This window comes from Coregonus lavaretus (genome assembly GCF_964263955.1).
Source record: "Coregonus lavaretus genome assembly, contig: HAP1_SCAFFOLD_1159, whole genome shotgun sequence".
Taxonomy (NCBI): domain Eukaryota; kingdom Metazoa; phylum Chordata; class Actinopteri; order Salmoniformes; family Salmonidae; genus Coregonus; species Coregonus lavaretus.
Window position 1 is genome coordinate 127,240 of NW_028157303.1, and position 23,498 is coordinate 150,737.

Consider the following 23,498-nt stretch of genomic DNA (forward strand, 5'->3'; position numbering starts at 1 on the left):
CAAGATATCCTGGCTTAATCCCTTATCCTAGTTTTGTGCAACAGGCCCCTGGACAGGTGTCAGATGACGTGGAAGAGAGGAAGCCACACTAGACTATTAGGTGAATCTCAATAGTGTTTCCTTGAAGTCACAGTAGACTTGAGAAGCAGATGGTGGCAGACAAAGGAAAGGAGACAGAGAGGGGAGAGGATGAAGCCACTGTAGACTGAATTGAGATGCCCTCAGCCCAGGTCAGACTCCAGCGCAGACCATAGAAATATAATTTCTAGACTACAGTACAGACCTCATAGAGGCGGTGTTGGTCTGAGGCGATGATATCAGCCAGTCTGAGACTCTCCTGGTGGCGTTGTGTTCTCTGCAGTACTGTCTGCAACAGGAAGGACATCATGGGCAGACAGTCTACGGAGCAGCACCATCTGGTGGCCTCTCTCTGGGTCCTCCTCCGTATCCTGTAATAGAACAAGTGGTAGAAGTAATAATGTGTACCTAGAAATAACACAGTTGTACTGGAGACAGAGCTAATACAGGCTCAAACGCTAACCTAGCGCTGAGCCCTCACGCCACCAATCACTAACGGTAATACTCAGATACAGACAGACACACACCTCTCTGACGTCGACCATCCAGCCCCCGTCCACAAACAGCAGGACGTTGTAGATTCTCTCCTTCACGTCTTCAGTCAGAGCCTCCAGACGGCCGGTCCAGTTGTCGTGTTCCATCTACAGGAGAGGAGGTCACACTTTAACACACCTTTTTTTTTTAATTTAGTCAATAGGCTGTTACGCTAAATAATAGCGTTGCTAGCATTAGCGTTCTTCGTCTGATCCAGAACCAGCTACACTAACAAATTAAACTCCTCACCAGTTCTACCGTAACACAGAGACTGATCTGGGATCAGAGTGTATTGTTCCTCACCAGTTCTACCGTAACACAGAGACTGATCTGGGATCAGAGTGTATTGTTCCTCACCAGTTCTACCGTAACACAGAGACTGATCTGGGATCAGAGTGTATTGTTCCTCACCAGTTCTACCGTAACACAGAGACTGATCTGGGATCAGAGTGTATTGCTCCTCACCAGTTCTACCGTAACACAGAGACTGATCTGGGATCAGAGTGTATTGTTCCTCACCAGTTCTACCGTAACACAGAGACTGATCTGGGATCAGAGTGTATTGTTCCTCACCAGTTCTACCGTAACACAGTGACTGATCTGGGATCAGAGTGTATTGTTCCTCACCAGTTCTACCGTAACACAGAGACTGATCTGGGATCAGAGTGTATTGCTCCTCACCAGTTCTACCGTAACACAGAGACTGATCTGGGATCAGAGTGTATTGTTCCTCACCAGTTCTACCGTAACACAGAGACTGATCTGGGATCAGAGTGTATTGCTCCTCACCAGTTCTACCGTAACACAGAGACTGATCTGGGATCAGAGTGTATTGCTCCTCACCAGTTCTACCGTAACACAGAGACTGATCTGGGATCAGAGTGTATTGTTCCTCACCAGTTCTACCGTAACACAGAGACTGATCTGGGATCAGAGTGTATTGTTCCTCACCAGTTCTACCGTAACACAGAGACTGATCTGGGATCAGAGTGTATTGTTCCTCACCAGTTCTACCGTAACACAGAGACTGATCTGGGATCAGAGTGTATTGTTCCTCACCAGTTCTACCGTAACACAGAGACTGATCTGGGATCAGAGTGTATTGCTCCTCACCAGTTCTACCGTAACACAGAGACTGATCTGGGATCAGAGTGTATTGTTCCTCACCAGTTCTACCGTAACACAGAGACTGATCTGGGATCAGAGTGTATTGTTCCTCACCAGTTCTACCGTAACACAGAGACTGATCTGGGATCAGAGTGTATTGTTCCTCACCAGTTCTACCGTAACACAGAGACTGATCTGGGATCAGAGTGTATTGCTCCTCACCAGTTCTACCGTAACACAGAGACTGATCTGGGATCAGAGTGTATTGTTCCTCACCAGTTCTACCGTAACACAGAGACTGATCTGGGATCAGAGTGTATTGTTCCTCACCAGTTCTACCGTAACACAGAGACTGATCTGGGATCAGAGTGTATTGTTCCTCACCAGTTCTACCGTAACACAGAGACTGATCTGGGATCAGAGTGTATTGTTCCTCACCAGTTCTACCGTAACACAGAGACTGATCTGGGATCAGAGTGTATTGTTCCTCACCAGTTCTACCGTAACACAGAGACTGATCTGGGATCAGAGTGTATTGCTCCTCACCAGTTCTACCGTAACACAGAGACTGATCTGGGATCAGAGTGTATTGTTCCTCACCAGTTCTACCGTAACACAGAGACTGATCTGGGATCAGAGTGTATTGTTCCTCACCAGTTCTACCGTAACACAGAGACTGATCTGGGATCAGAGTGTATTGCTCCTCACCAGTTCTACCGTAACACAGAGACTGATCTGGGATCAGAGTGTATTGTTCCTCACCAGTTCTACCGTAACACAGAGACTGATCTGGGATCAGAGTGTATTGTTCCTCACCAGTTCTACCGTAACACAGAGACTGATCTGGGATCAGAGTGTATTGTTCCTCACCAGTTCTACCGTAACACAGAGACTGATCTGGGATCAGAGTGTATTGTTCCTCACCAGTTCTACCGTAACACAGAGACTGATCTGGGATCAGAGTGTATTGTTCCTCACCAGTTCTACCGTAACACAGTGACTGATCTGGGATCAGAGTGTATTGTTCCTCACCAGTTCTACCGTAACACAGAGACTGATCTGGGATCAGAGTGTATTGTGTACCTGGTACTCCTTCTCCTTCATCTCGAAGGCCACCTTCTCAGTGAACTTGGCCTGGGCCGGGGGGGCTGGGCTTCTGAGGGGGGGAGTTCATGTGATGGAACCACTCATTGAACGCCTCATGAGCTTCCTAGGGGGGTAACACACACACACACACACACCTTATACAACTACAGGAGTCCCCTCTAAAAACGTTTAATAAACAGACGAGTCAATCACAGTGCTGCGAGAGCTTGTCCCCTCACCAGGTAAGCGCGGATACACAGGTGTTCCCTGATGGCGTTCTCATCCTCTGCAGGAAGGGGCGTGTCCAGGCCTAGCTCCTCCCACTGGCTGTATATCTCCCTCATTGAGTCCTCTGGGACCTTACCAAACACCTCCTTGGCTGCATCGTGTTTCTTAGAGGCTGGAGGAGATGAGAGAGAGAGGAGAGATAGCAATGGGTCAACAGCATGGTTGAAAAAGAGGGAGATTTTCAAAAGGTAGCCAATACAATGCAATGTTTGTATGGGCATGTGTTAGTAGTATGGGAAAGGGACTACCTCACACAGGAAGCATTGATCTGTTTCAGAACCGTGAGTGTGTGTGTAACGTACCCAGGAACTTCCTCATGATGGCGTTGCTCTGTTTGAGGGCCTCAGCTCTCTGGGCGGGGTCAAACACCAGCCAATCAATCACATCAATCTTCCTCTGGTCCTCCTGGGGGGGGTAGGGAGGTACAGGGTTAACATGACCACATGGTCCTCCTGGGGGGGGTAGGGAGGTACAGGGTTAACATGACCACATGGTCCTCCTGGGGGGGGTAGGGAGGTACAGGGTTAACATGACCACATGGTCCTCCTGGGGGGGGTAGGGAGGTACAGGGTTAACATGACCACATGGTCCTCCTGGGGGGGGTAGGGAGGTACAGGGTTAACATGACCACATGGTCCTCCTGGGGGGGGTAGGGAGGTACAGGGTTAACATGACCACATGGTCCTCCTGGGGGGGGTAGGGAGGTACAGGGTTAACATGACCACATGGTCCTCCTGGGGGGGGGGGGAGGTACAGGGTTAACATGACCACATGGTCCTCCTGGGGGGGGTAGGGAGGTACAGGGTTAACATGACCACATGGTCCTCCTGGGGGGGGTAGGGAGGTACAGGGTTAACATGACCACATGGTCCTCCTGGGGGGGGGTAGGGAGGTACAGGGTTAACATGGCCACATGGTCCTCCTGGGGGGGGTAGGGAGGTACAGGGTTAACATGACCACATGGTCCTCCTGGGGGGGGTAGGGAGGTACAGGGTTAACATGACCACATGGTCCTCCTGGGGGGGGGTAGGGAGGTACAGGGTTAACATGACCACATGGTCCTCCTGGGGGGGGGTAGGGAGGTACAGGGTTAACATGACCACATGGTCCTCCTGGGGGGGGTAGGGAGGTACAGGGTTAACATGACCACATGGTCCTCCTGGGGGGGGTAGGGAGGTACAGGGTTAACATGACCACATGGTCCTCCTGGGGGGGGTAGGGAGGTACAGGGTTAACATGACCACATGGTCCTCCTGGGGGGGGGGGGGGGGGGGGGTACAGGGTTAACATGACCACATGGTCCTCCTGGGGGGGGGTAGGGAGGTACAGGGTTAACATGACCACATGGTCCTCCTGGGGGGGGTAGGGAGGTACAGGGTTAACATGACCACATGGTCCTCCTGGGGGGGGTAGGGAGGTACAGGGTTAACATGACCACATGGTCCTCCTGGGGGGGGTAGGGAGGTACAGGGTTAACATGACCACATGGTCCTCCTGGGGGGGGTAGGGAGGTACAGGGTTAACATGACCACATGGTCCTCCTGGGGGGGGTAGGGAGGTACAGGGTTAACATGACCACATGGTCCTCCTGGGGGGGGGGGGGGGTACAGGGTTAACATGACCACATGGTCCTCCTGGGGGGGGGTAGGGAGGTACAGGGTTAACATGACCACATGGTCCTCCTGGGGGGGGGGGTAGGGAGGTACAGGGTTAACATGACCACATGGTCCTCCTGGGGGGGGTAGGGAGGTACAGGGTTAACATGACCACATGGTCCTCCTGGGGGGGGGAGGGGGGTACAGGGTTAACATGACCACATGGTCCTCCTGGGGGGGGGTAGGGAGGTACAGGGTTAACATGACCACATGGTCCTCCTGGGGGGGGGGGGGGGGGGGGGGGTACAGGGTTAACATGACCACATGGTCCTCCTGGGGGGGGTAGGGAGGTACAGGGTTAACATGACAACATGGTCCTCCTGGGGGGGGGTAGGGAGGTACAGGGTTAACATGACCACATGGTCCTCCTGGGGGGGGTAGGGAGGTACAGGGTTAACATGACCACATGGTCCTCCTGGGGGGGGGGGGGGGTACAGGGTTAACATGACCACATGGTCCTCCTGGGGGGGGGGTAGGGAGGTACAGGGTTAACATGACCACATGGTCCTCCTGGGGGGGGGGGTAGGGAGGTACAGGGTTAACATGACCACATGGTCCTCCTGGGGGGGGTAGGGAGGTACAGGGTTAACATGACCACATGGTCCTCCTGGGGGGGGGAGGGGGGTACAGGGTTAACATGACCACATGGTCCTCCTGGGGGGGGGTAGGGAGGTACAGGGTTAACATGACCACATGGTCCTCCTGGGGGGGGGGGGGGGGGGGGGTACAGGGTTAACATGACCACATGGTCCTCCTGGGGGGGGTAGGGAGGTACAGGGTTAACATGACCACATGGTCCTCCTGGGGGGGGTAGGGAGGTACAGGGTTAACATGACCACATGGTCCTCCTGGGGGGGTACAGGGTTAACATGACCACATGGTCCTCCTGGGGGGGGTAGGGAGGTACAGGGTTAACATGACCACATGGTCCTCCTGGGGGGGGGGGGGGGGTAGGGAGGTACAGGGTTAACATGACCACATGGTCCTCCTGGGGGGGGTAGGGAGGTACAGGGTTAACATGACCACATGGTCCTCCTGGGGGGGGTAGGGAGGTACAGGGTTAACATGACCACATGGTCCTCCTGGGGGGGGGGGGGTAGGGAGGTACAGGGTTAACATGACCACATGGTCCTCCTGGGGGGGGGGGGGGGGGTACAGGGTTAACATGACCACATGGTCCTCCTGGGGGGGGGTAGGGAGGTACAGGGTTAACATGACCACATGGTCCTCCTGGGGGGGGGGGGGGGGTACAGGGTTAACATGACCACATGGTCCTCCTGGGGGGGGGGGGGTACAGGGTTAACATGACCACATGGTCCTCCTGGGGGGGGTAGGGAGGTACAGGGTTAACATGACCACATGGTCCTCCTGGGGGGGGGTAGGGAGGTACAGGGTTAACATGACCACATGGTCCTCCTGGGGGGGTAGGGAGGTACAGGGTTAACATGACCACATGGTCCTCCTGGGGGGGGGGGGGGGGTAGGGAGGTACAGGGTTAACATGACCACATGGTCCTCCTGGGGGGGGGTAGGGAGGTACAGGGTTAACATGACCACATGGTCCTCCTGGGGGGGGGTAGGGAGGTACAGGGTTAACATGACCACATGGTCCTCCTGGGGGGGGGTAGGGAGGTACAGGGTTAACATGACCACGTGGTCCTCCTGGGGGGGGTAGGGAGGTACAGGGTTAACATGACCACATGGTCCTCCTGGGGGGGGTAGGGAGGTACAGGGTTAACATGACCACATGGTCCTCCTGGGGGGGGGGGGGTAGGGAGGTACAGGGTTAACATGACCACATGGTGCTCCTGGGGGGGGGGGGGGGGGGGTACAGGGTTAACATGACCACATGGTCCTCCTGGGGGGGGGGGGGGGTACAGGGTTAACATGACCACATGGTCCTCCTGGGGGGGGGGGGGCGTAGGGAGGTACAGGGTTAACATGACCACATGGTCCTCCTGGGGGGGGGGGGTACAGGGTTAACATGACCACATGGTCCTCCTGGGGGGGGTAGGGAGGTACAGGGTTAACATGACCACATGGTCCTCCTGGGGGGGGGTACAGGGTTAACATGACCACATGGTCCTCCTGGGGGGGGGGGGGTAGGGAGGTACAGGGTTAACATGACCACATGGTCCTCCTGGGGGGGTAAGGAGGTACAGGGTTAACATGACCACATGGTCCTCCTGGGGGGGGGGGGGGGGGTACAGGGTTAACATGACCACATGGTCCTCCTGGGGGGGGGTAGGGAGGTACAGGGTTAACATGACCACATGGTCCTCCTGGGGGGGGTAGGGAGGTACAGGGTTAACATGACCACATGGTCCTCCTGGGGGGGGTAGGGAGGTACAGGGTTAACATGGTCCTCCTGGGGGGGGTAGGGAGGTACAGGGTTAACATGACCACATGGTCCTCCTGGGGGGGGTAGGGAGGTACAGGGTTAACATGGTCCTCCTGGGGGGGGTAGGGAGGTACAGGGTTAACATGACCACATGGTCCTCCTGGGGGGGTGGGGGGGTAGGGAGGTACAGGGTTAACATGACCACATGGTCCTCCTGGGGGGGGTAGGGAGGTACAGGGTTAACATGACCACATGGTCCTCCTGGGGGGGGTAGGGAGGTACAGGGTTAACATGACCACATGGTCCTCCTGGGGGGGGGGGGGAGGTACAGGGTTAACATGACCACATGGTCCTCCTGGGGGGGTAGGGAGGTACAGGGTTAACATGACCACATGGTCCTCCTGGGGGGGGTAGGGAGGTACAGGGTTAACATGACCACATGGTCCTCCTGGGGGGGGTAGGGAGGTACAGGGTTAACATGACCACATGGTCCTCCTGGGGGGGGTAGGGAGGTACAGGGTTAACATGACCACATGGTCCTCCTGGGGGGGGGGGTAGGGAGGTACAGGGTTAACATGACCACATGGTCCTCCTGGGGGGGGGGGGGGGTAGGGAGGTACAGGGTTAACATGACCACATGGTCCTCCTGGGGGGGGGGGGGTAGGGAGGTACAGGGTTAACATGACCACATGGTCCTCCTGGGGGGGTAAGGAGGTACAGGGTTAACATGACCACATGGTCCTCCTGGGGGGGGGGGGGGGGGGTACAGGGTTAACATGACCACATGGTCCTCCTGGGGGGGGTAGGGAGGTACAGGGTTAACATGACCACATGGTCCTCCTGGGGGGGGGGGGGTAGGGAGGTACAGGGTTAACATGACCACATGGTCCTCCTGGGGGGGTAGGGAGGTACAGGGTTAACATGACCACATGGTCCTCCTGGGGGGGGGGGGGTAGGGAGGTACAGGGTTAACATGACCACATGGTCCTCCTGGGGGGGTAGGGAGGTACAGGGTTAACATGACCACATGGTCCTCCTGGGGGGGGTAGGGAGGTACAGGGTTAACATGACCACATGGTCCTCCTGGGGGGGGGTAGGGAGGTACAGGGTTAACATGACCACATGGTCCTCCTGGGGGGGTAGGGAGGTACAGGGTTAACATGACCACATGGTCCTCCTGGGGGGGGTAGGGAGGTACAGGGTTAACATGGTCCTCCTGGGGGGGGTAGGGAGGTACAGGGTTAACATGACCACATGGTCCTCCTGGGGGGGGGGGGGGGTACAGGGTTAACATGACCACATGGTCCTCCTGGGGGGGTAGGGAGGTACAGGGTTAACATGACCACATGGTCCTCCTGGGGGGGGTAGGGAGGTACAGGGTTAACATGACCACATGGTCCTCCTGGGGGGGGTAGGGAGGTACAGGGTTAACATGACCACATGGTCCTCCTGGGGGGGGTAGGGAGGTACAGGGTTAACATGACCACATGGTCCTCCTGGGGGGGGGGGGTAGGGAGGTACAGGGTTAACATGACCACATGGTCCTCCTGGGGGGGGGGGGGGGGGTACAGGGTTAACATGACCACATGGTCCTCCTGGGGGCGGGGGGGTAGGGAGGTACAGGGTTAACATGACCACATGGTCCTCCTGGGGGGGGGGGGGGTAGGGAGGTACAGGGTTAACATGACCACATGGTCCTCCTGGGGGGGGTAGGGAGGTACAGGGTTAACATGACCACATGGTCCTCCTGGGGGGGGTAGGGAGGTACAGGGTTAACATGACCACATGGTCCTCCTGGGGGGGGTAGGGAGGTACAGGGTTAACATGACCACATGGTCCTCCTGGGGGGGGGTAGGGAGGTACAGGGTTAACATGACCACATGGTCCTCCTGGGGGGGGTAGGGAGGTACAGGGTTAACATGACCACATGGTCCTCCTGGGGGGGGTAGGGAGGTACAGGGTTAACATGACCACATGGTCCTCCTGGGGGGGGGGGGGGGGTACAGGGTTAACATGACCACATGGTCCTCCTGGGGGGGGGTAGGGAGGTACAGGGTTAACATGACCACATGGTCCTCCTGGGGGGGGGGGTAGGGAGGTACAGGGTTAACATGACCACATGGTCCTCCTGGGGGGGGTAGGGAGGTACAGGGTTAACATGACCACATGGTCCTCCTGGGGGGGGGAGGGGGGTACAGGGTTAACATGACCACATGGTCCTCCTGGGGGGGGGTAGGGAGGTACAGGGTTAACATGACCACATGGTCCTCCTGGGGGGGGGGGGGGGGGGGTACAGGGTTAACATGACCACATGGTCCTCCTGGGGGGGGTAGGGAGGTACAGGGTTAACATGACCACATGGTCCTCCTGGGGGGGTAGGGAGGTACAGGGTTAACATGACCACATGGTCCTCCTGGGGGGGGGTAGGGAGGTACAGGGTTAACATGACCACATGGTCCTCCTGGGGGGGGTAGGGAGGTACAGGGTTAACATGACCACATGGTCCTCCTGGGGGGGGGGGGGGGGGTAGGGAGGTACAGGGTTAACATGACCACATGGTCCTCCTGGGGGGGGTAGGGAGGTACAGGGTTAACATGACCACATGGTCCTCCTGGGGGGGGGGGGGGGGGGGTACAGGGTTAACATGACCACATGGTCCTCCTGGGGGGGGTAGGGAGGTACAGGGTTAACATGACCACATGGTCCTCCTGGGGGGGGGGGGTAGGGAGGTACAGGGTTAACATGACCACATGGTCCTCCTGGGGGGGGTAGGGAGGTACAGGGTTAACATGACCACATGGTCCTCCTGGGGGGGGTAGGGAGGTACAGGGTTAACATGACCACATGGTCCTCCTGGGGGGGGGGGGGGTAGGGAGGTACAGGGTTAACATGACCACATGGTCCTCCTGGGGGGGGTAGGGAGGTACAGGGTTAACATGACCACATGGTCCTCCTGGGGGGGGGGGGGGGTAGGGAGGTACAGGGTTAACATGACCACATGGTCCTCCTGGGGGGGGTAGGGAGGTACAGGGTTAACATGACCACATGGTCCTCCTGGGGGGGGTAGGGAGGTACAGGGTTAACATGACCACATGGTCCTCCTGGGGGGGTAGGGAGGTACAGGGTTAACATGACCACATGGTCCTCCTGGGGGGGGGGGGGGGGGTAGGGAGGTACAGGGTTAACATGACCACATGGTCCTCCTGGGGGGGGGGGGTAGGGAGGTACAGGGTTAACATGACCACATGGTCCTCCTGGGGGGGGGTAGGGAGGTACAGGGTTAACATGACCACATGGTCCTCCTGGGGGGGGTAGGGAGGTACAGGGTTAACATGACCACATGGTCCTCCTGGGGGGGGGGGGGGGTAGGGAGGTACAGGGTTAACATGACCACATGGTCCTCCTGGGGGGGGGGGGGTAGGAAGGTACAGGGTTAACATGTTCACATGGTCCTCCTGGGGGGGGTAGGGAGGTACAGGGTTAACATGACCACATGGTCCTCCTGGGGGGGTAGGGAGGTACAGGGTTAACATGACCACATGGTCCTCCTGGGGGGGGTAGGGAGGTACAGGGTTAACATGACCACATGGTCCTCCTGGGGGGGGGTAGGGAGGTACAGGGTTAACATGACCACATGGTCCTCCTGGGGGGGGTAGGGAGGTACAGGGTTAACATGACCACATGGTCCTCCTGGGGGGGGTAGGGAGGTACAGGGTTAACATGACCACATGGTCCTCCTGGGGGGGGTAGGGAGGTACAGGGTTAACATGACCACATGGTCCTCCTGGGGGGGGTAGGGAGGTACAGGGTTAACATGACCACATGGTCCTCCTGGGGGGGGTAGGGAGGTACAGGGTTAACATGACCACATGGTCCTCCTGGGGGGGGTAGGGAGGTACAGGGTTAACATGACCACATGGTCCTCCTGGGGGGGGGTAGGGAGGTACAGGGTTAACATGACCACATGGTCCTCCTGGGGGGGGTAGGGAGGTACAGGGTTAACATGACCACATGGTCCTCCTGGGGGGGGGTAGGGAGGTACAGGGTTAACATGACCACATGGTCCTCCTGGGGGGGGTAGGGAGGTACAGGGTTAACATGACCACATGGTCCTCCTGGGGGGGGTAGGGAGGTACAGGGTTAAGATGACCACATGGTGTTGGTGTTTCTCCTTCGTAGCGGTGAGGTGCCAGTGTGTGTGTTTCGTACCACTGAGGTGCCAGTGTCCAGTGCAGGGGTGAGGTCATGATGAGCGAACTCCTCAGTGTCTCTCTCTGATGTTCTCCATCACCATCTTAGTGACCGCTGCCACGTCCAGACCTGACCACAACACAACACTTAGATACCTGTACCTTTGAAAAGGCGCAATATGCAGAAATCGCTCCGCCATTTCCTGGATGCTAAAATTCTAATAGTTTGCCTAATTTCAGTTTATATGACAAAACAAGCCAGTATAGTGTAGAGAACCATTGTACCATCTACGGGGAGCATAGAAAAAGCGCACATAGAAGATCTCTACCGCTTCTTAGACTTGCTTTCAATGAGAACGACAGATCTATAACTCAGATTTCTATGTGCATTTGGTCAGGTTGCACAAACATTTACATATTGCAAGTTTAACAGACATTGTTTTTTTTCCCCACCTTCCTACAGTCCATAGCTGCAGAAAAGCGAAAGTCTGCATGGTCAATTTTATCATATGTACGAACCTAATTTAATTGCCGGTTGTCGAATCTCAGATGCATGTCAGACTGACTGTAGCTTTAGACCAGGGGGCCCATTCCATCCCCGCTGGAGATTTGAGTATTTAGTATGTGTATTAATTTATCTTCTATGTATTTTTTATTTGCTTTTTGGGGAGATAAACAATCTTAAAATCGACATTGAAATTACTAAAACCTAATCAAAACTGTGTAGAAATGATAATGAACCTACAGTTACAGTCTCTTCACTGTGTCCAGCTTGATAACAGTCATTTATAGTCTCTTCACTGTGTCCAGCTTGATAACAGTCATTTATAGTCTCTTCACTGTGTCCAGCTTGATAACAGTCATTTATAGTCTCTTCACTCTGTCCAGCTTGATAACAGTCATTTATAGTCTCTTCACTGTGTCCAGCTTGATAACAGTCATTTATAGTCTCTTCACTGTGTCCAGCTTGATAACAGTCATTTATAGTCTCTTCACTGTGTCCAGCTTGATAACAGTCATTTATAGTCTCTTCACTGTGTCCAGCTTGATAACAGTCATTTATAGTCTCTTCACTCTGTCCAGCTTGATAACAGTCATTTATAGTCTCTTCACTGTGTCCAGCTTGATAACAGTCATTTATAGTCTCTTCACTCTGTCCAGCTTGATAACAGTCATCGAACCAAAAGCTAGACAGTCGGGAAGCATCGGAAATTCCAGAAGTGATGATAGAGGACTTCTTTCCAGCAAATTTAAATGGCGAGGAAATATAATACATTTTAAGTGCGGTCCTCTGGACCTCTGTGAAGACCAAATGTGGCCCGCGGGGAAAAAATGTGTTTGACACCCCTGCTTTAGACTAAAGGAACCCCCCCACCCATCCCAGCAACCTCTGTGTGAGACACTGACCTGCCTCCCTGGCCAGCTCCAGACAGCGTTGTCTCTGGTTAGCCTCAGTGACCTCCTCTAGGAAGTGAGCGTACTGGGCGGTGGCAATGTCTGACGGCAGGTGACTGACATAGAAGGCGATCAGGTCAACCTGCTTTTCCCTCATCAACAGAGAGACGTAGGCCTTCAGGACATCCACCGATACCTCCTCCTGATTAGGGGTGGGGGGGGAGAACATGAGTGGAGGGATTAGGGGTAGGGGGGGAACGGATATGTGGATTGTGGAAGGTGGTGTGTGTGAGGAATGGTTGATGTTTATATAGGTGTATGACAGCAAAAGTGTGTTTCTCTCTCTCTGTGTGTACATGATACCTTGAGCTGCATGCCCAGGCTACGGTAGAACAGCACGGTGTGTGTGTACATGATACCTTGAGCTGCATGCCCAGGCTACGGTAGAACAGCACGGTGTGTGTGTGTGTACATGATACCTTGAGCTGCATGCCCAGGCTACGGTAGAACAGCACGGTGTGTGTGTGTGTACATGATACCTTGAGCTGCATGCCCAGGCTACGGTAGAACAGCACGGTGTGTGTGTGTGTACATGATACCTTGAGCTGCATGCCCAGGCTACGGTAGAACAGCACGGTGTGTGTGTGTGTACATGATACCTTGAGCTGCATGCCCAGGCTACGGTAGAACAGCACGGTGTGTGTGTGTGTACATGATACCTTGAGCTGCATGCCCAGGCTACGGTAGAACAGCACGGTGTGTGTGTACATGATACCTTGAGCTGCATGCCCAGGCTACGGTAGAACAGCACGGTGTGTGTGTACATGATACCTTGAGCTGCATGCCCAGGCTACGGTAGAACAGCACGGTGTGTGTGTGTGTACATGATACCTTGAGCTGCATGCCCAGGCTACGGTAGAACAGCACGGTGTGTGTGTGTGTACATGATACCTTGAGCTGCATGCCCAGGCTACGGTAGAACAGCACGGTGTGTGTGTGTGTACATGATACCTTGAGCTGCATGCCCAGGCTACGGTAGAACAGCACGGTGTGTGTGTACATGATACCTTGAGCTGCATGCCCAGGCTACGGTAGAACAGCACGGTGTGTGTGTACATGATACCTTGAGCTGCATGCCCAGGCTACGGTAGAACAGCACGGTGTGTGTGTACATGATACCTTGAGCTGCATGCCCAGGCTACGGTAGAACAGCAACAGGTGAGAGGGCAGAGCTGGACTCCTGGTCAACCAGTTACTGAACTCCTCCAGGAGACCTGACACACAAAATACTGTTTTATACTGGGACCATTTCATAAAGCAGTAACATACCTGCAGTAACCAGAACCACAAAGTCCAACTGGATACTGACTGACTACCTCATGACTTTTGTCTGTCTGTACAGTCTTTCCATAGGCTGACACAGACATGGCCATGGATTTAAAGTAACAGTCCAGTGAAAATCTTCATTGGCTGCTTTTTAACATAATTAAACAATAGTAAGGAAAACTATTTCACTCACATTGTAATTAATTATAGGTCATATTTCATAAATATGTGGAAACACTAAAACCGTTACTTTAAGGTTATTAACAGACTCACCATCCAGGTCTCCCAGGATGACTAACTTCTGGATGATGTGGTAATGTTCTTTAGTCTCCTCCAGGACTTTCTGTGGAGAAGAAGGAAGGAGACATTCAGGGTCTTTCACAGGACTATGGGAGTCCGTAAGACTGGTCGGATGTACATAGCTAGCAGACTGGTCTGATGTACACTACCGGTCAAAAGTTTGGGGTCACTTAGAAATGTCCTTGTTTTCGAAAGAAAAGCAAATTTGTTGTCCATTAAAATAACATTAAATTGATCAGAAATACAGTGTAGACATTGTTAATGTTGTAAATGGCTATTGTAGCTGGAAACGGCTGATTTTTAATGGAATATCTACATAGGCCTACAGAGGCCCATTGTCAGCAACCATCAGTCCTGTGTTCTAATTGCACGTTGTGTTTGCTAATCCAAGTTTATCATTTTAGAAAGGCTAACTGATCATTAGAAAACCCTTTTGCAAAAAAAGCTGGCCTTGAGACTAGTTGAGTATCTGGAGCGTCACCAATTGTGGGTTCGATTACAGGCTCAAAATGGCCAGAAACAAATAACTTTCTTCTGAAACTCGTCAGTCTATTCTTGTTCTGAGAAATGATGGCTATTCCATGGGAGAAATTGCCAAGAAACTGAAGATCTCGTACGACGCTGTGTACTACTCCCTTCACCGGGATGCTGACCTAGGCAGAGTTGAAAAGAAAAAGCCATATCTTAATCTTATCTTTTTATTGGCCAGTCTGAAATATGGCTTTTTCTTTGCATCTCTGCCTAGAAGGTCAGCATCCTGGAGTCGCCTCTTCACTGTTGACGTTGAGACTGGTGTTTTGCAGGTACTATTTAATGAAGTTGCCAGTTGAGGACCTGTGAGGCATCTGTTTCTCAAACTAGACACTAATGTATTTGTCCTCTTGCTCAGTTGTGCACCGGGGCCTCCCACTCCTCTTTCTATTCTGGTTAGAGACAGTTTGTGCTGTTCTGTGAAGAGAGTAGTACACAGCGTTGTACAAGATCTTCAGTTTCTTGGCAATTTCTCGCATGGAATAGCCTTCATTTCTCAGAACAAGAATAGACTGACGAGTTTCAGAAGAAAGTTATTTGTTTCTGGCCATTTTGAGCATGTAATTGAACCCACAATTGCTGATTCTCCAGAAGGCCAGTTTTATTGCTTCTTTAAATCAGCACAACATTTTTCAGCTATGCTAACATAATTGCAAAAGGGTTTTCTAATGATCAATTAGCCTTTTAAAATGATAAACTTGGATTAGCAAACACAACGTGCCATTGGAACGCAGGACTGATGGTTGCTGATAATGGGCCTCTGTACGCCTATGTAGATATTCCATTAAAAAAATAAAAATCAGCCTTTTCCAGCTACAATAGCCATTTACAACATTAACAATGTCTACACTGTATTTCTGATCAAGTAAGTTATTTTAAAAAGGGACAAAAAAAAATGCTTTTCTTTCGAAAACAAGGACATTTCTAAGTGACCCCAAACTTTTGAACGGTAGTGTACATAGCTAGTAGACTGGTCTGATGTACACACATAGCTAGCAGACTGGTCTGATGTACACACATAGCTAGCAGACTGGTCTGATGTACACACATAGCTAGCAGACTGGTCTGATGTACACAGCTAGCAGACTGGTCTGATGTACACACATAGCTAGCAGACTGGTCTGATGTACACAGCTAGCAGACTGGTCTGATGTACACACACATAGCTAGCAGACTGGTCTGATGTACACACATAGCTAGCAGACTGGTCTGATGTACACACATAGCTAGCAGACTGGTCTGATGTACACACATAGCTAGCAGACTGGTCTGATGTACACAGCTAGCAGACTGGTCTGATGTACACACATAGCTAGCAGACTGGTCTGATGTACACAGCTAGCAGACTGGTCTGATGTACACACATAGCTAGCAGACTGGTCTGATGTACACAGCTAGCAGACTGTCTGATGTACACACATAGCTAGCAGACTGGTCTGATGTACACACATAGCTAGCAGACTGGTCTGATGTACACACATAGCTAGCAGACTGGTCTGATGTACACACATAGCTAGCAGACTGGTCTGATGTACACACATAGCTAGCAGACTGGTCTGATGTACACACATAGCTAGCAGACTGGTCTGATGTACACACATAGCTAGCAGACTGTCTGATGTACACACATAGCTAGCAGACTGGTCTGATGTACACACATAGCTAGCAGACTGGTCTGATGTACACACATAGCTAGCAGACTGGTCTGATGTACACACATAGCTAGCAGACTGGTCTGATGTACACACATAGCTAGCAGACTGGTCTGATGTACACACATAGCTAGCAGACTGGTCTGATGTACACACATAGCTAGCAGACTGGTCTGATGTACACACATAGCTAGCAGACTGGTCTGATGTACACACACAGCTAGCAGACTGGTCTGATGTACACACATAGCTAGCAGACTGGTCTGATGTACACACATAGCTAGCAGACTGGTCTGATGTACACACATAGCTAGCAGACTGGTCTGATGTACACACATAGCTAGAAGACTGGTCTGATGTACACACATAGCTAGCAGACTGGTCTGATGTACACACATAGCTAGCAGACTGGTCTGATGTACACACATAGCTAGCAGACTGGTCTGATGTACACACATAGCTAGCAGACTGGTCTGATGTACACACATAGCTAGCAGACTGGTCTGATGTACACACATAGCTAGCAGACTGGTCTGATGTACACACATAGCTAGCAGACTGGTCTGATGTACACACATAGCTAGCAGACTGGTCTGATGTACACACATAGCTAGCAGACTGGTCTGATGTACACACATAGCTAGCAGACTGGTCTGATGTACACACATAGCTAGCAGACTGGTCTGATGTACACACATAGCTAGCAGACTGGTCTGATGTACACACATAGCTAGCAGACTGGTCTGATGTACACACATAGCTAGCAGACTGGTCTGATGTACACACATAGCTAGCAGACTGGTCTGATGTACACAGCTAGCTAGTAGACTGGTCTGATGTACACAGCTAGCAGACTGGTCTGATGTACACACATAGCTAGCAGACTGGTCTGATGTACACACATAGCTAGCAGACTGGTCTGATGTACACACATAGCTAGCAGACTGGTCTGATGTACACACATAGCTAGCAGACTGGTCTGATGTACACACATAGCTAGCAGACTGGTCTGATGTACACACACATATAGCTAGCAGACTGGTCTGATGTACACACACATAGCTAGCAGACTGGTCTGATGTACACACACATAGCTAGCAGACTGGTCTTATGTACACACACAGCTAGCAGACTGGTCTGATGTACACACATAGCTAGCAGACTGGTCTGATGTACACACATAGCTAGCAGACTGGTCTGATGTACACACATAGCTAGCAGACTGGTCTGATGTACACACATAGCTAGCAGACTGGTCTGATGTACACACATAGCTAGCAGACTGGTCTGATGTACACACATAGCTAGCAGACTGGTCTGATGTACACACATAGCTAGCAGACTGGTCTGATGTACACACATAGCTAGCAGACTGGTCTGATGTACACACACAGCTAGCAGACTGGTCTGATGTACACACATAGCTAGCAGACTGGTCTGATGTACACACATAGCTAGCAGACTGGTCTGATGTACACACATAGCTAGCAGACTGGTCTGATGTACACACATAGCTAGCAGACTGGTCTGATGTACACACATAGCTAGCAGACTGGTCTGATGTACACACATAGCTAGCAGACTGGTCTGATGTACACACATAGCTAGCAGACTGGTCTGATGTACACACATAGCTAGCAGACTGGTCTGATGTACACACATAGCTAGCAGACTGGTCTGATGTACACACATAGCTAGCAGACTGGTCTGATGTACACACATAGCTAGCAGACTGGTCTGATGTACACACATAGCTAGCAGACTGGTCTGATGTACACACATAGCTAGCAGACTGGTCTGATGTACACACATAGCTAGCAGACTGGTCTGATGTACACACATAGCTAGCAGACTGGTCTGATGTACACACATAGCTAGCAGACTGGTCTGATGTACACACATAGCTAGCAGACTGGTCTGATGTACACACATAGCTAGCAGACTGGTCTGATGTACACACATAGCTAGCAGACTGGTCTGATGTACACACACATAGCTAGCAGACTGGTCTGATGTACACACACATAGCTAGCAGACTGGTCTGATGTACACACATAGCTAGCAGACTGGTCTGATGTACACACATAGCTAGCAGACTGGTCTGATGTACACACATAGCTAGCAGACTGGTCTGATGTACACACATAGCTAGCAGACTGGTCTGATGTACACACATAGCTAGCAGACTGGTCTGATGTACACACACATAGCTAGCAGACTGGTCTGATGTACACACATAGCTAGCAGACTGGTCTGATGTACACACATAGCTAGCAGACTGGTCTGATGTACACACACATAGCTAGCAGACTGGTCTGATGTACACACACAGCTAGCAGACTGGTCTGATGTACACACACAGCTAGCAGACTGGTCTGATGTACACACACAGCTAGCAGACTGGTCTGATGTACACACATAGCTAGCAGACTGGTCTGATGTACACAGCTAGCAGACTGGTCTGATGTACACACATAGCTAGCAGACTGGTCTGATGTACACACATAGCTAGCAGACTGGTCTGATGTACACACATAGCTAGCAGACTGGTCTGATGTACACAGCTAGCAGACTGGTCTGATGTACACACATAGCTAGTTTGACAGAGCAGACAAACATATGCTCACCTTTGACTCTGTTGCTAACAGCTCCTCAAACACCTTCTCTAGTGTCCAGCTGGAGTGAAAAGGGAGAAATATTACCATTTGCATTTAGAAATATAAGCTGATGCACTGAGGAAGGTTAGGGTCCTGATACCCAGCCCTCCGCTGCCTCTACTAGAGGATGGGGATCTTACTGGCCTCCAGGTATTATCTACTAGAGGATGTACAGTGGGGAAAAAAAGTATTTAGTCAGCCACCAATTGTGCAAGTTCTCCCACTTAAAAAGATGAGAGAGGCCTGTAATTTTCATCATAGGTACACGTCAACTATGACAGACAAATTGAGAAAAAAATATCCAGAAAATCACATTGTATGATTTTTAATGAATTTATTTGTAAATTATAGTGGAAAATAAGTATTTGGTCACCTACAAACAAGCAAGATTTCTGGCTCTCACAGACCTGTAACTTCTTCTTTAAGAGGCTCCTCTGTCCTCCACTCGTTACCTGTATTAATGGCACCTGTTTGAACTTGTTATCAGTATAAAAGACACCTGTCCACAACCTCAAACAGTCACACTCCAAACTCCACTACAGCCAAGACCAAAGAGCTGTCAAAGGACACCAGAAACAAAATTGTAGACCTGCACCAGGCTGGGAAGACTAAATCTGCAATAGGTAAGCAGCTTGGTTTGAAGAAATCAACTGTGGGAGCAATTATTAGGAAATGGAAGACATACAAGACCACTGATAATCTCCCTCGATCTGCGGCTCCACGCAAGATCTCACCCCGTGGGGTCAAAATGATCACAAGAACGGTGAGCAAAAATCCCAGAACCACACGGGGGGACCTAGTGAATGACCTGCAGAGAGCTGGGACCAAAGTAACAAAGCCTACCATCAGTAACACACTACGCCGCCAGGGACTCAAATCCTGCAGTGCTAGATGTGTCCCCCTGCTTAAGCCAGTACATGTCCAGGCCCGTCTGAAGTTTGCTAGAGTGCATTTGGATGATCCAGAAGAGGATTGGGAGAATGTCATATGGTCAGATGAAACCAAAATAGAACTTTTTGGTAAAAACTCAACTCATCGTGTTTGGAGGACAAAGAATGCTGAGTTGCATCCAAAGAACACCATACCTACTGTGAAGCATGGTGGTGGAAACATCATGCTTTGGGGCTGTTTTTCTGCAAAGGGACCAGGACGACTGATCCGTGTAAAGCAGGGGTGTCAAAGTCAAATGGACGGAGGGCCAAATAAAAAATTTAGCTACAAGTCGAGGGCCGGACTGTTCGAATGTTCATTGAAAAAATTTTAAATGACGTATATAGTCTAGTGAACCTAATTGAACCTACTGAAAACCTAACAAATATATTCCAATATGATCAGATAAATAAAGCAATATTTTCTTATGGCTCTGTCAGTAATCTTTAATTTTCAACAGACACAAAAGACAAATTTCCTTTATATAAAAATCCCCATAACATGAACATTAAATGAAAGAAACCGGTATTCAAGGCACCATCAGTAGCCTATATTTTCTATTTTAGCAAAAGTGGGCTAAATTTACTTCAAAGAAAAAAACAATAATAGCAATTTTCTATCATCCACTCAACTGAAATATTTTAAAAATATAATTGGATTGAAATACAATAAAATAAAGTGCAAAAATCTATTAATCAAAAACAACACTTTGTTTAAGGAGAAGTAACATGCAGTGAAAACAAATATTAAACTTTAACTTTTAAACTTGAACTGAGTAAAAACTCTAAATATGTGATCTCCTCACGAAGCTCGAAACATCTTTGAAGCACCTTTCCCTGGCTTAGCCATCGCACCTCTGTGTGATAAGGCAAATCACCATGCTCCGTTTCTAACTCCGTCAGAAATGCCTTGAACTGGCGGTGATTCAAACCTTTGGCTCTGATAAAGTTAACTGTGCGCGTGATGATGCTCATTACATGCTCCATTTTCAAGGCTTTACCGCACAACGCTTCCTGGTGTATGATACAATGATAAGCTGTCAGCTCACCTGTCGCGTTTTCCTCTTGCATCTTTTCCCGTATCTTCGCCACCAGTCCGCTCCTGTGTCCACACATCGCAGGTGCTCCGTCGGTTGTCAAACCCACGAGTTTTTCCCAAGGCAGCTCCATCTCATTTACACATCTTGACACCTCTTCATACAAATCATGCCCCGTAGTTGTGCCATGCATAGGACGTAAAGCCAAAAACTCCTCTGTCACGCTTAGGCTGGAGTCCACTCCGCGGATGAAAATTGACAACTGGGCAATGTCAGAAATGTCGGTGCTCTCATCCACAGCCAAGGAATATGCAATGAAATCTTTTCCCTTTTTCACAAGCTGCTCTTTTAGATTGATGGACAACTGGTCTACTCTCTCGGCAATGGTGTTTCTGCTCAGACTCACATTTAAAAAGAGTTGCCTTTTTTCTGGGCAAACTTCGTCACAAACTTTAATCATGCAGTTTTTGATGAAATCCCCCTCCGTAAATGGCCGGGCTGATTTAGCGATCTCTTCTGCCAAAATAAAACTGGCCTTGACAGCAGCCTGGCCTTGTGATTTGGCTTTTTTGAACAGAGCCTGTCGAGATTTGAGGCCTCGTTTTAATTCCTCTGCCTTTTGTAGCCTTTGTTCCATGTCCATATTCTTGTTTTTGTCCGCGTGTTTCGTTTCATAATGTCGTCTCAGATTATACTCTTTCAGTACCGCCACACTTTCTCCACACAGAAGACACACAGGTTTTCCAGCTACCTCCGTGAACATATACTCCGACTCCCACCTTGTTTGAAACCCCCGGTTCTCAGTGTCCACCTTCCGTTTTGCCATTTTTGATGGGTATCTGAAAGTTAATTTTACTGTGATGCTGACGACTGCTGTGCCAATAAATATTGAAATGAAGCAGCCTACTGCTCGGTGCGTCACCGTTGCATTGTGGGAAATGTAGTATTGGTGCGTGTAAAAGATCTGCGGGCTGCCGGCTTGCTGCGGTCTGCGGGCCGGTTCTAATAATAAATCAAGATCATCCCAGGGGCCGTAAAAAACCTTCTCGCGGGCCGGATGTGGCCCGCGGGCCTTGACTCTGACATATGTGGTGTAAAGGAAAGAATGAATGGGGCCATGTATCGTGAGATTTTGAGTGAAAACCTCCTTCCATCAGCAAGGGCATTGAAGATGAAACGTGGCTGGGTCTTTCAGCATGACAATGATCCCAAACACACCGCCCGGGCAACGAAGGAGTGGCTTCGTAAGAAGCATTTCAAGGTCCTGGAGTGGCCTAGCCAGTCTCCAGATCTCAACCCCATATAAAATCTTTGGAGGGAGTTGAAAGTCCATGTTGCCCAGCGACAGCCCCAAAACATCACTGCTCTAGAGGAGATCTGCATGGAGGAATGGGCCAAAATACCAGCAACAGTGTGTGAAAACCTTGTGAAGTCTTACAGAAAACATTTGACCTGTGTCATTGCCAACAAAGGGTATATAACAAAGTATTGAGAAACTTTTGTTATTGACCAAATACTTATTTTCCACCATAATTTGCAATTAAATTCATTAAAAATCCTACAATGTGATTTTCAGGATATTTTTTTCTAATTTTGTCTGTCATAGTTGACGTGTACCTATGATGAAAATTACAGGCCTCTCTCATCTTTTTAAGTGGGAGAACTTGCACAATTGGTGGCTGACTAAATACTTTTTTTCCCCACTGTATTCTCTAGGCAGGGCTGCCCACTAAAGGATATTGTCCCTGGGTAAGGCTACCTACTAGAGGCTGGGGATCTTACTTGGCCTCCAGGTATTCTTGTGGCAGCTCCTCCAGCTCCTCGCTGCCCATTCCTGAGGACCTGACCTCCTGTTCCACCAGAGAGTCTACCAGGACCCTGAAGTAGGCCCACACACTGTCCTCCCACGACTCACACACTGGGAGCAGCTAGAGGAGAGAGAGAGAGAGACATATCAGTCCATCACCAGTCGAGGATAGTCCTGGCCATTACCAGTCGAGGATAGTCCTCTCTTATGTGAACATTGCTGTTATAGGTTTACTTTCACAAGGCGTTTCACCTTTCCCTGAGACACACCACCCTCCTCCACCTGACACCACCCTCCTCCACCTGACACCACCCAGAGAGGGGGCTTAGGGAGATACACCACACTACATACCCGTTTGAGGTTCCCACTCAGAGCAGCGTAGATGGCTCTCTCATATCTGCTGACGTGTTCGTCGTCAGCCATCCTCCAGCAGCACACCTTCCATAAACAGCGGTGAGGGTTCCCCTCCACTGGTAGCAGCTCTGCACCGCCTGGACACACACACCCCTCAGTTCCATTCCAGACCATACATAGGGACGTGTGTTTAGGGCTGTTATGGTGACCGGATTACCGCCACAAGTCATGA

The 23,498-nt window shown here is 50.7% G+C and overlaps 1 protein-coding gene across 1 annotated transcript in view; it reads right to left on the reverse strand.

The window, feature by feature from the left end:
• LOC311125559 (nuclear pore complex protein Nup107-like) overlaps window positions 1–23,498 on the reverse strand; it is a gene marked incomplete at its 5' end in the record, with an annotated part of 39,005 nt that overhangs the window by 13,764 nt on the left and 1,743 nt on the right. The window contains 15 exon segments of the mRNA XM_084199589.1: window positions 284–398; window positions 400–449; window positions 606–719; window positions 2,803–2,866; window positions 2,868–2,929; window positions 3,045–3,205; window positions 3,396–3,498; window positions 11,298–11,358; window positions 11,360–11,408; window positions 12,686–12,875; window positions 13,853–13,947; window positions 14,273–14,342; window positions 19,110–19,158; window positions 22,888–23,033; window positions 23,264–23,403. Of these exon segments, the coding sequence (XP_084055715.1) occupies window positions 284–398; window positions 400–449; window positions 606–719; window positions 2,803–2,866; window positions 2,868–2,929; window positions 3,045–3,205; window positions 3,396–3,498; window positions 11,298–11,358; window positions 11,360–11,408; window positions 12,686–12,875; window positions 13,853–13,947; window positions 14,273–14,342; window positions 19,110–19,158; window positions 22,888–23,033; window positions 23,264–23,403 (1,469 nt within the window).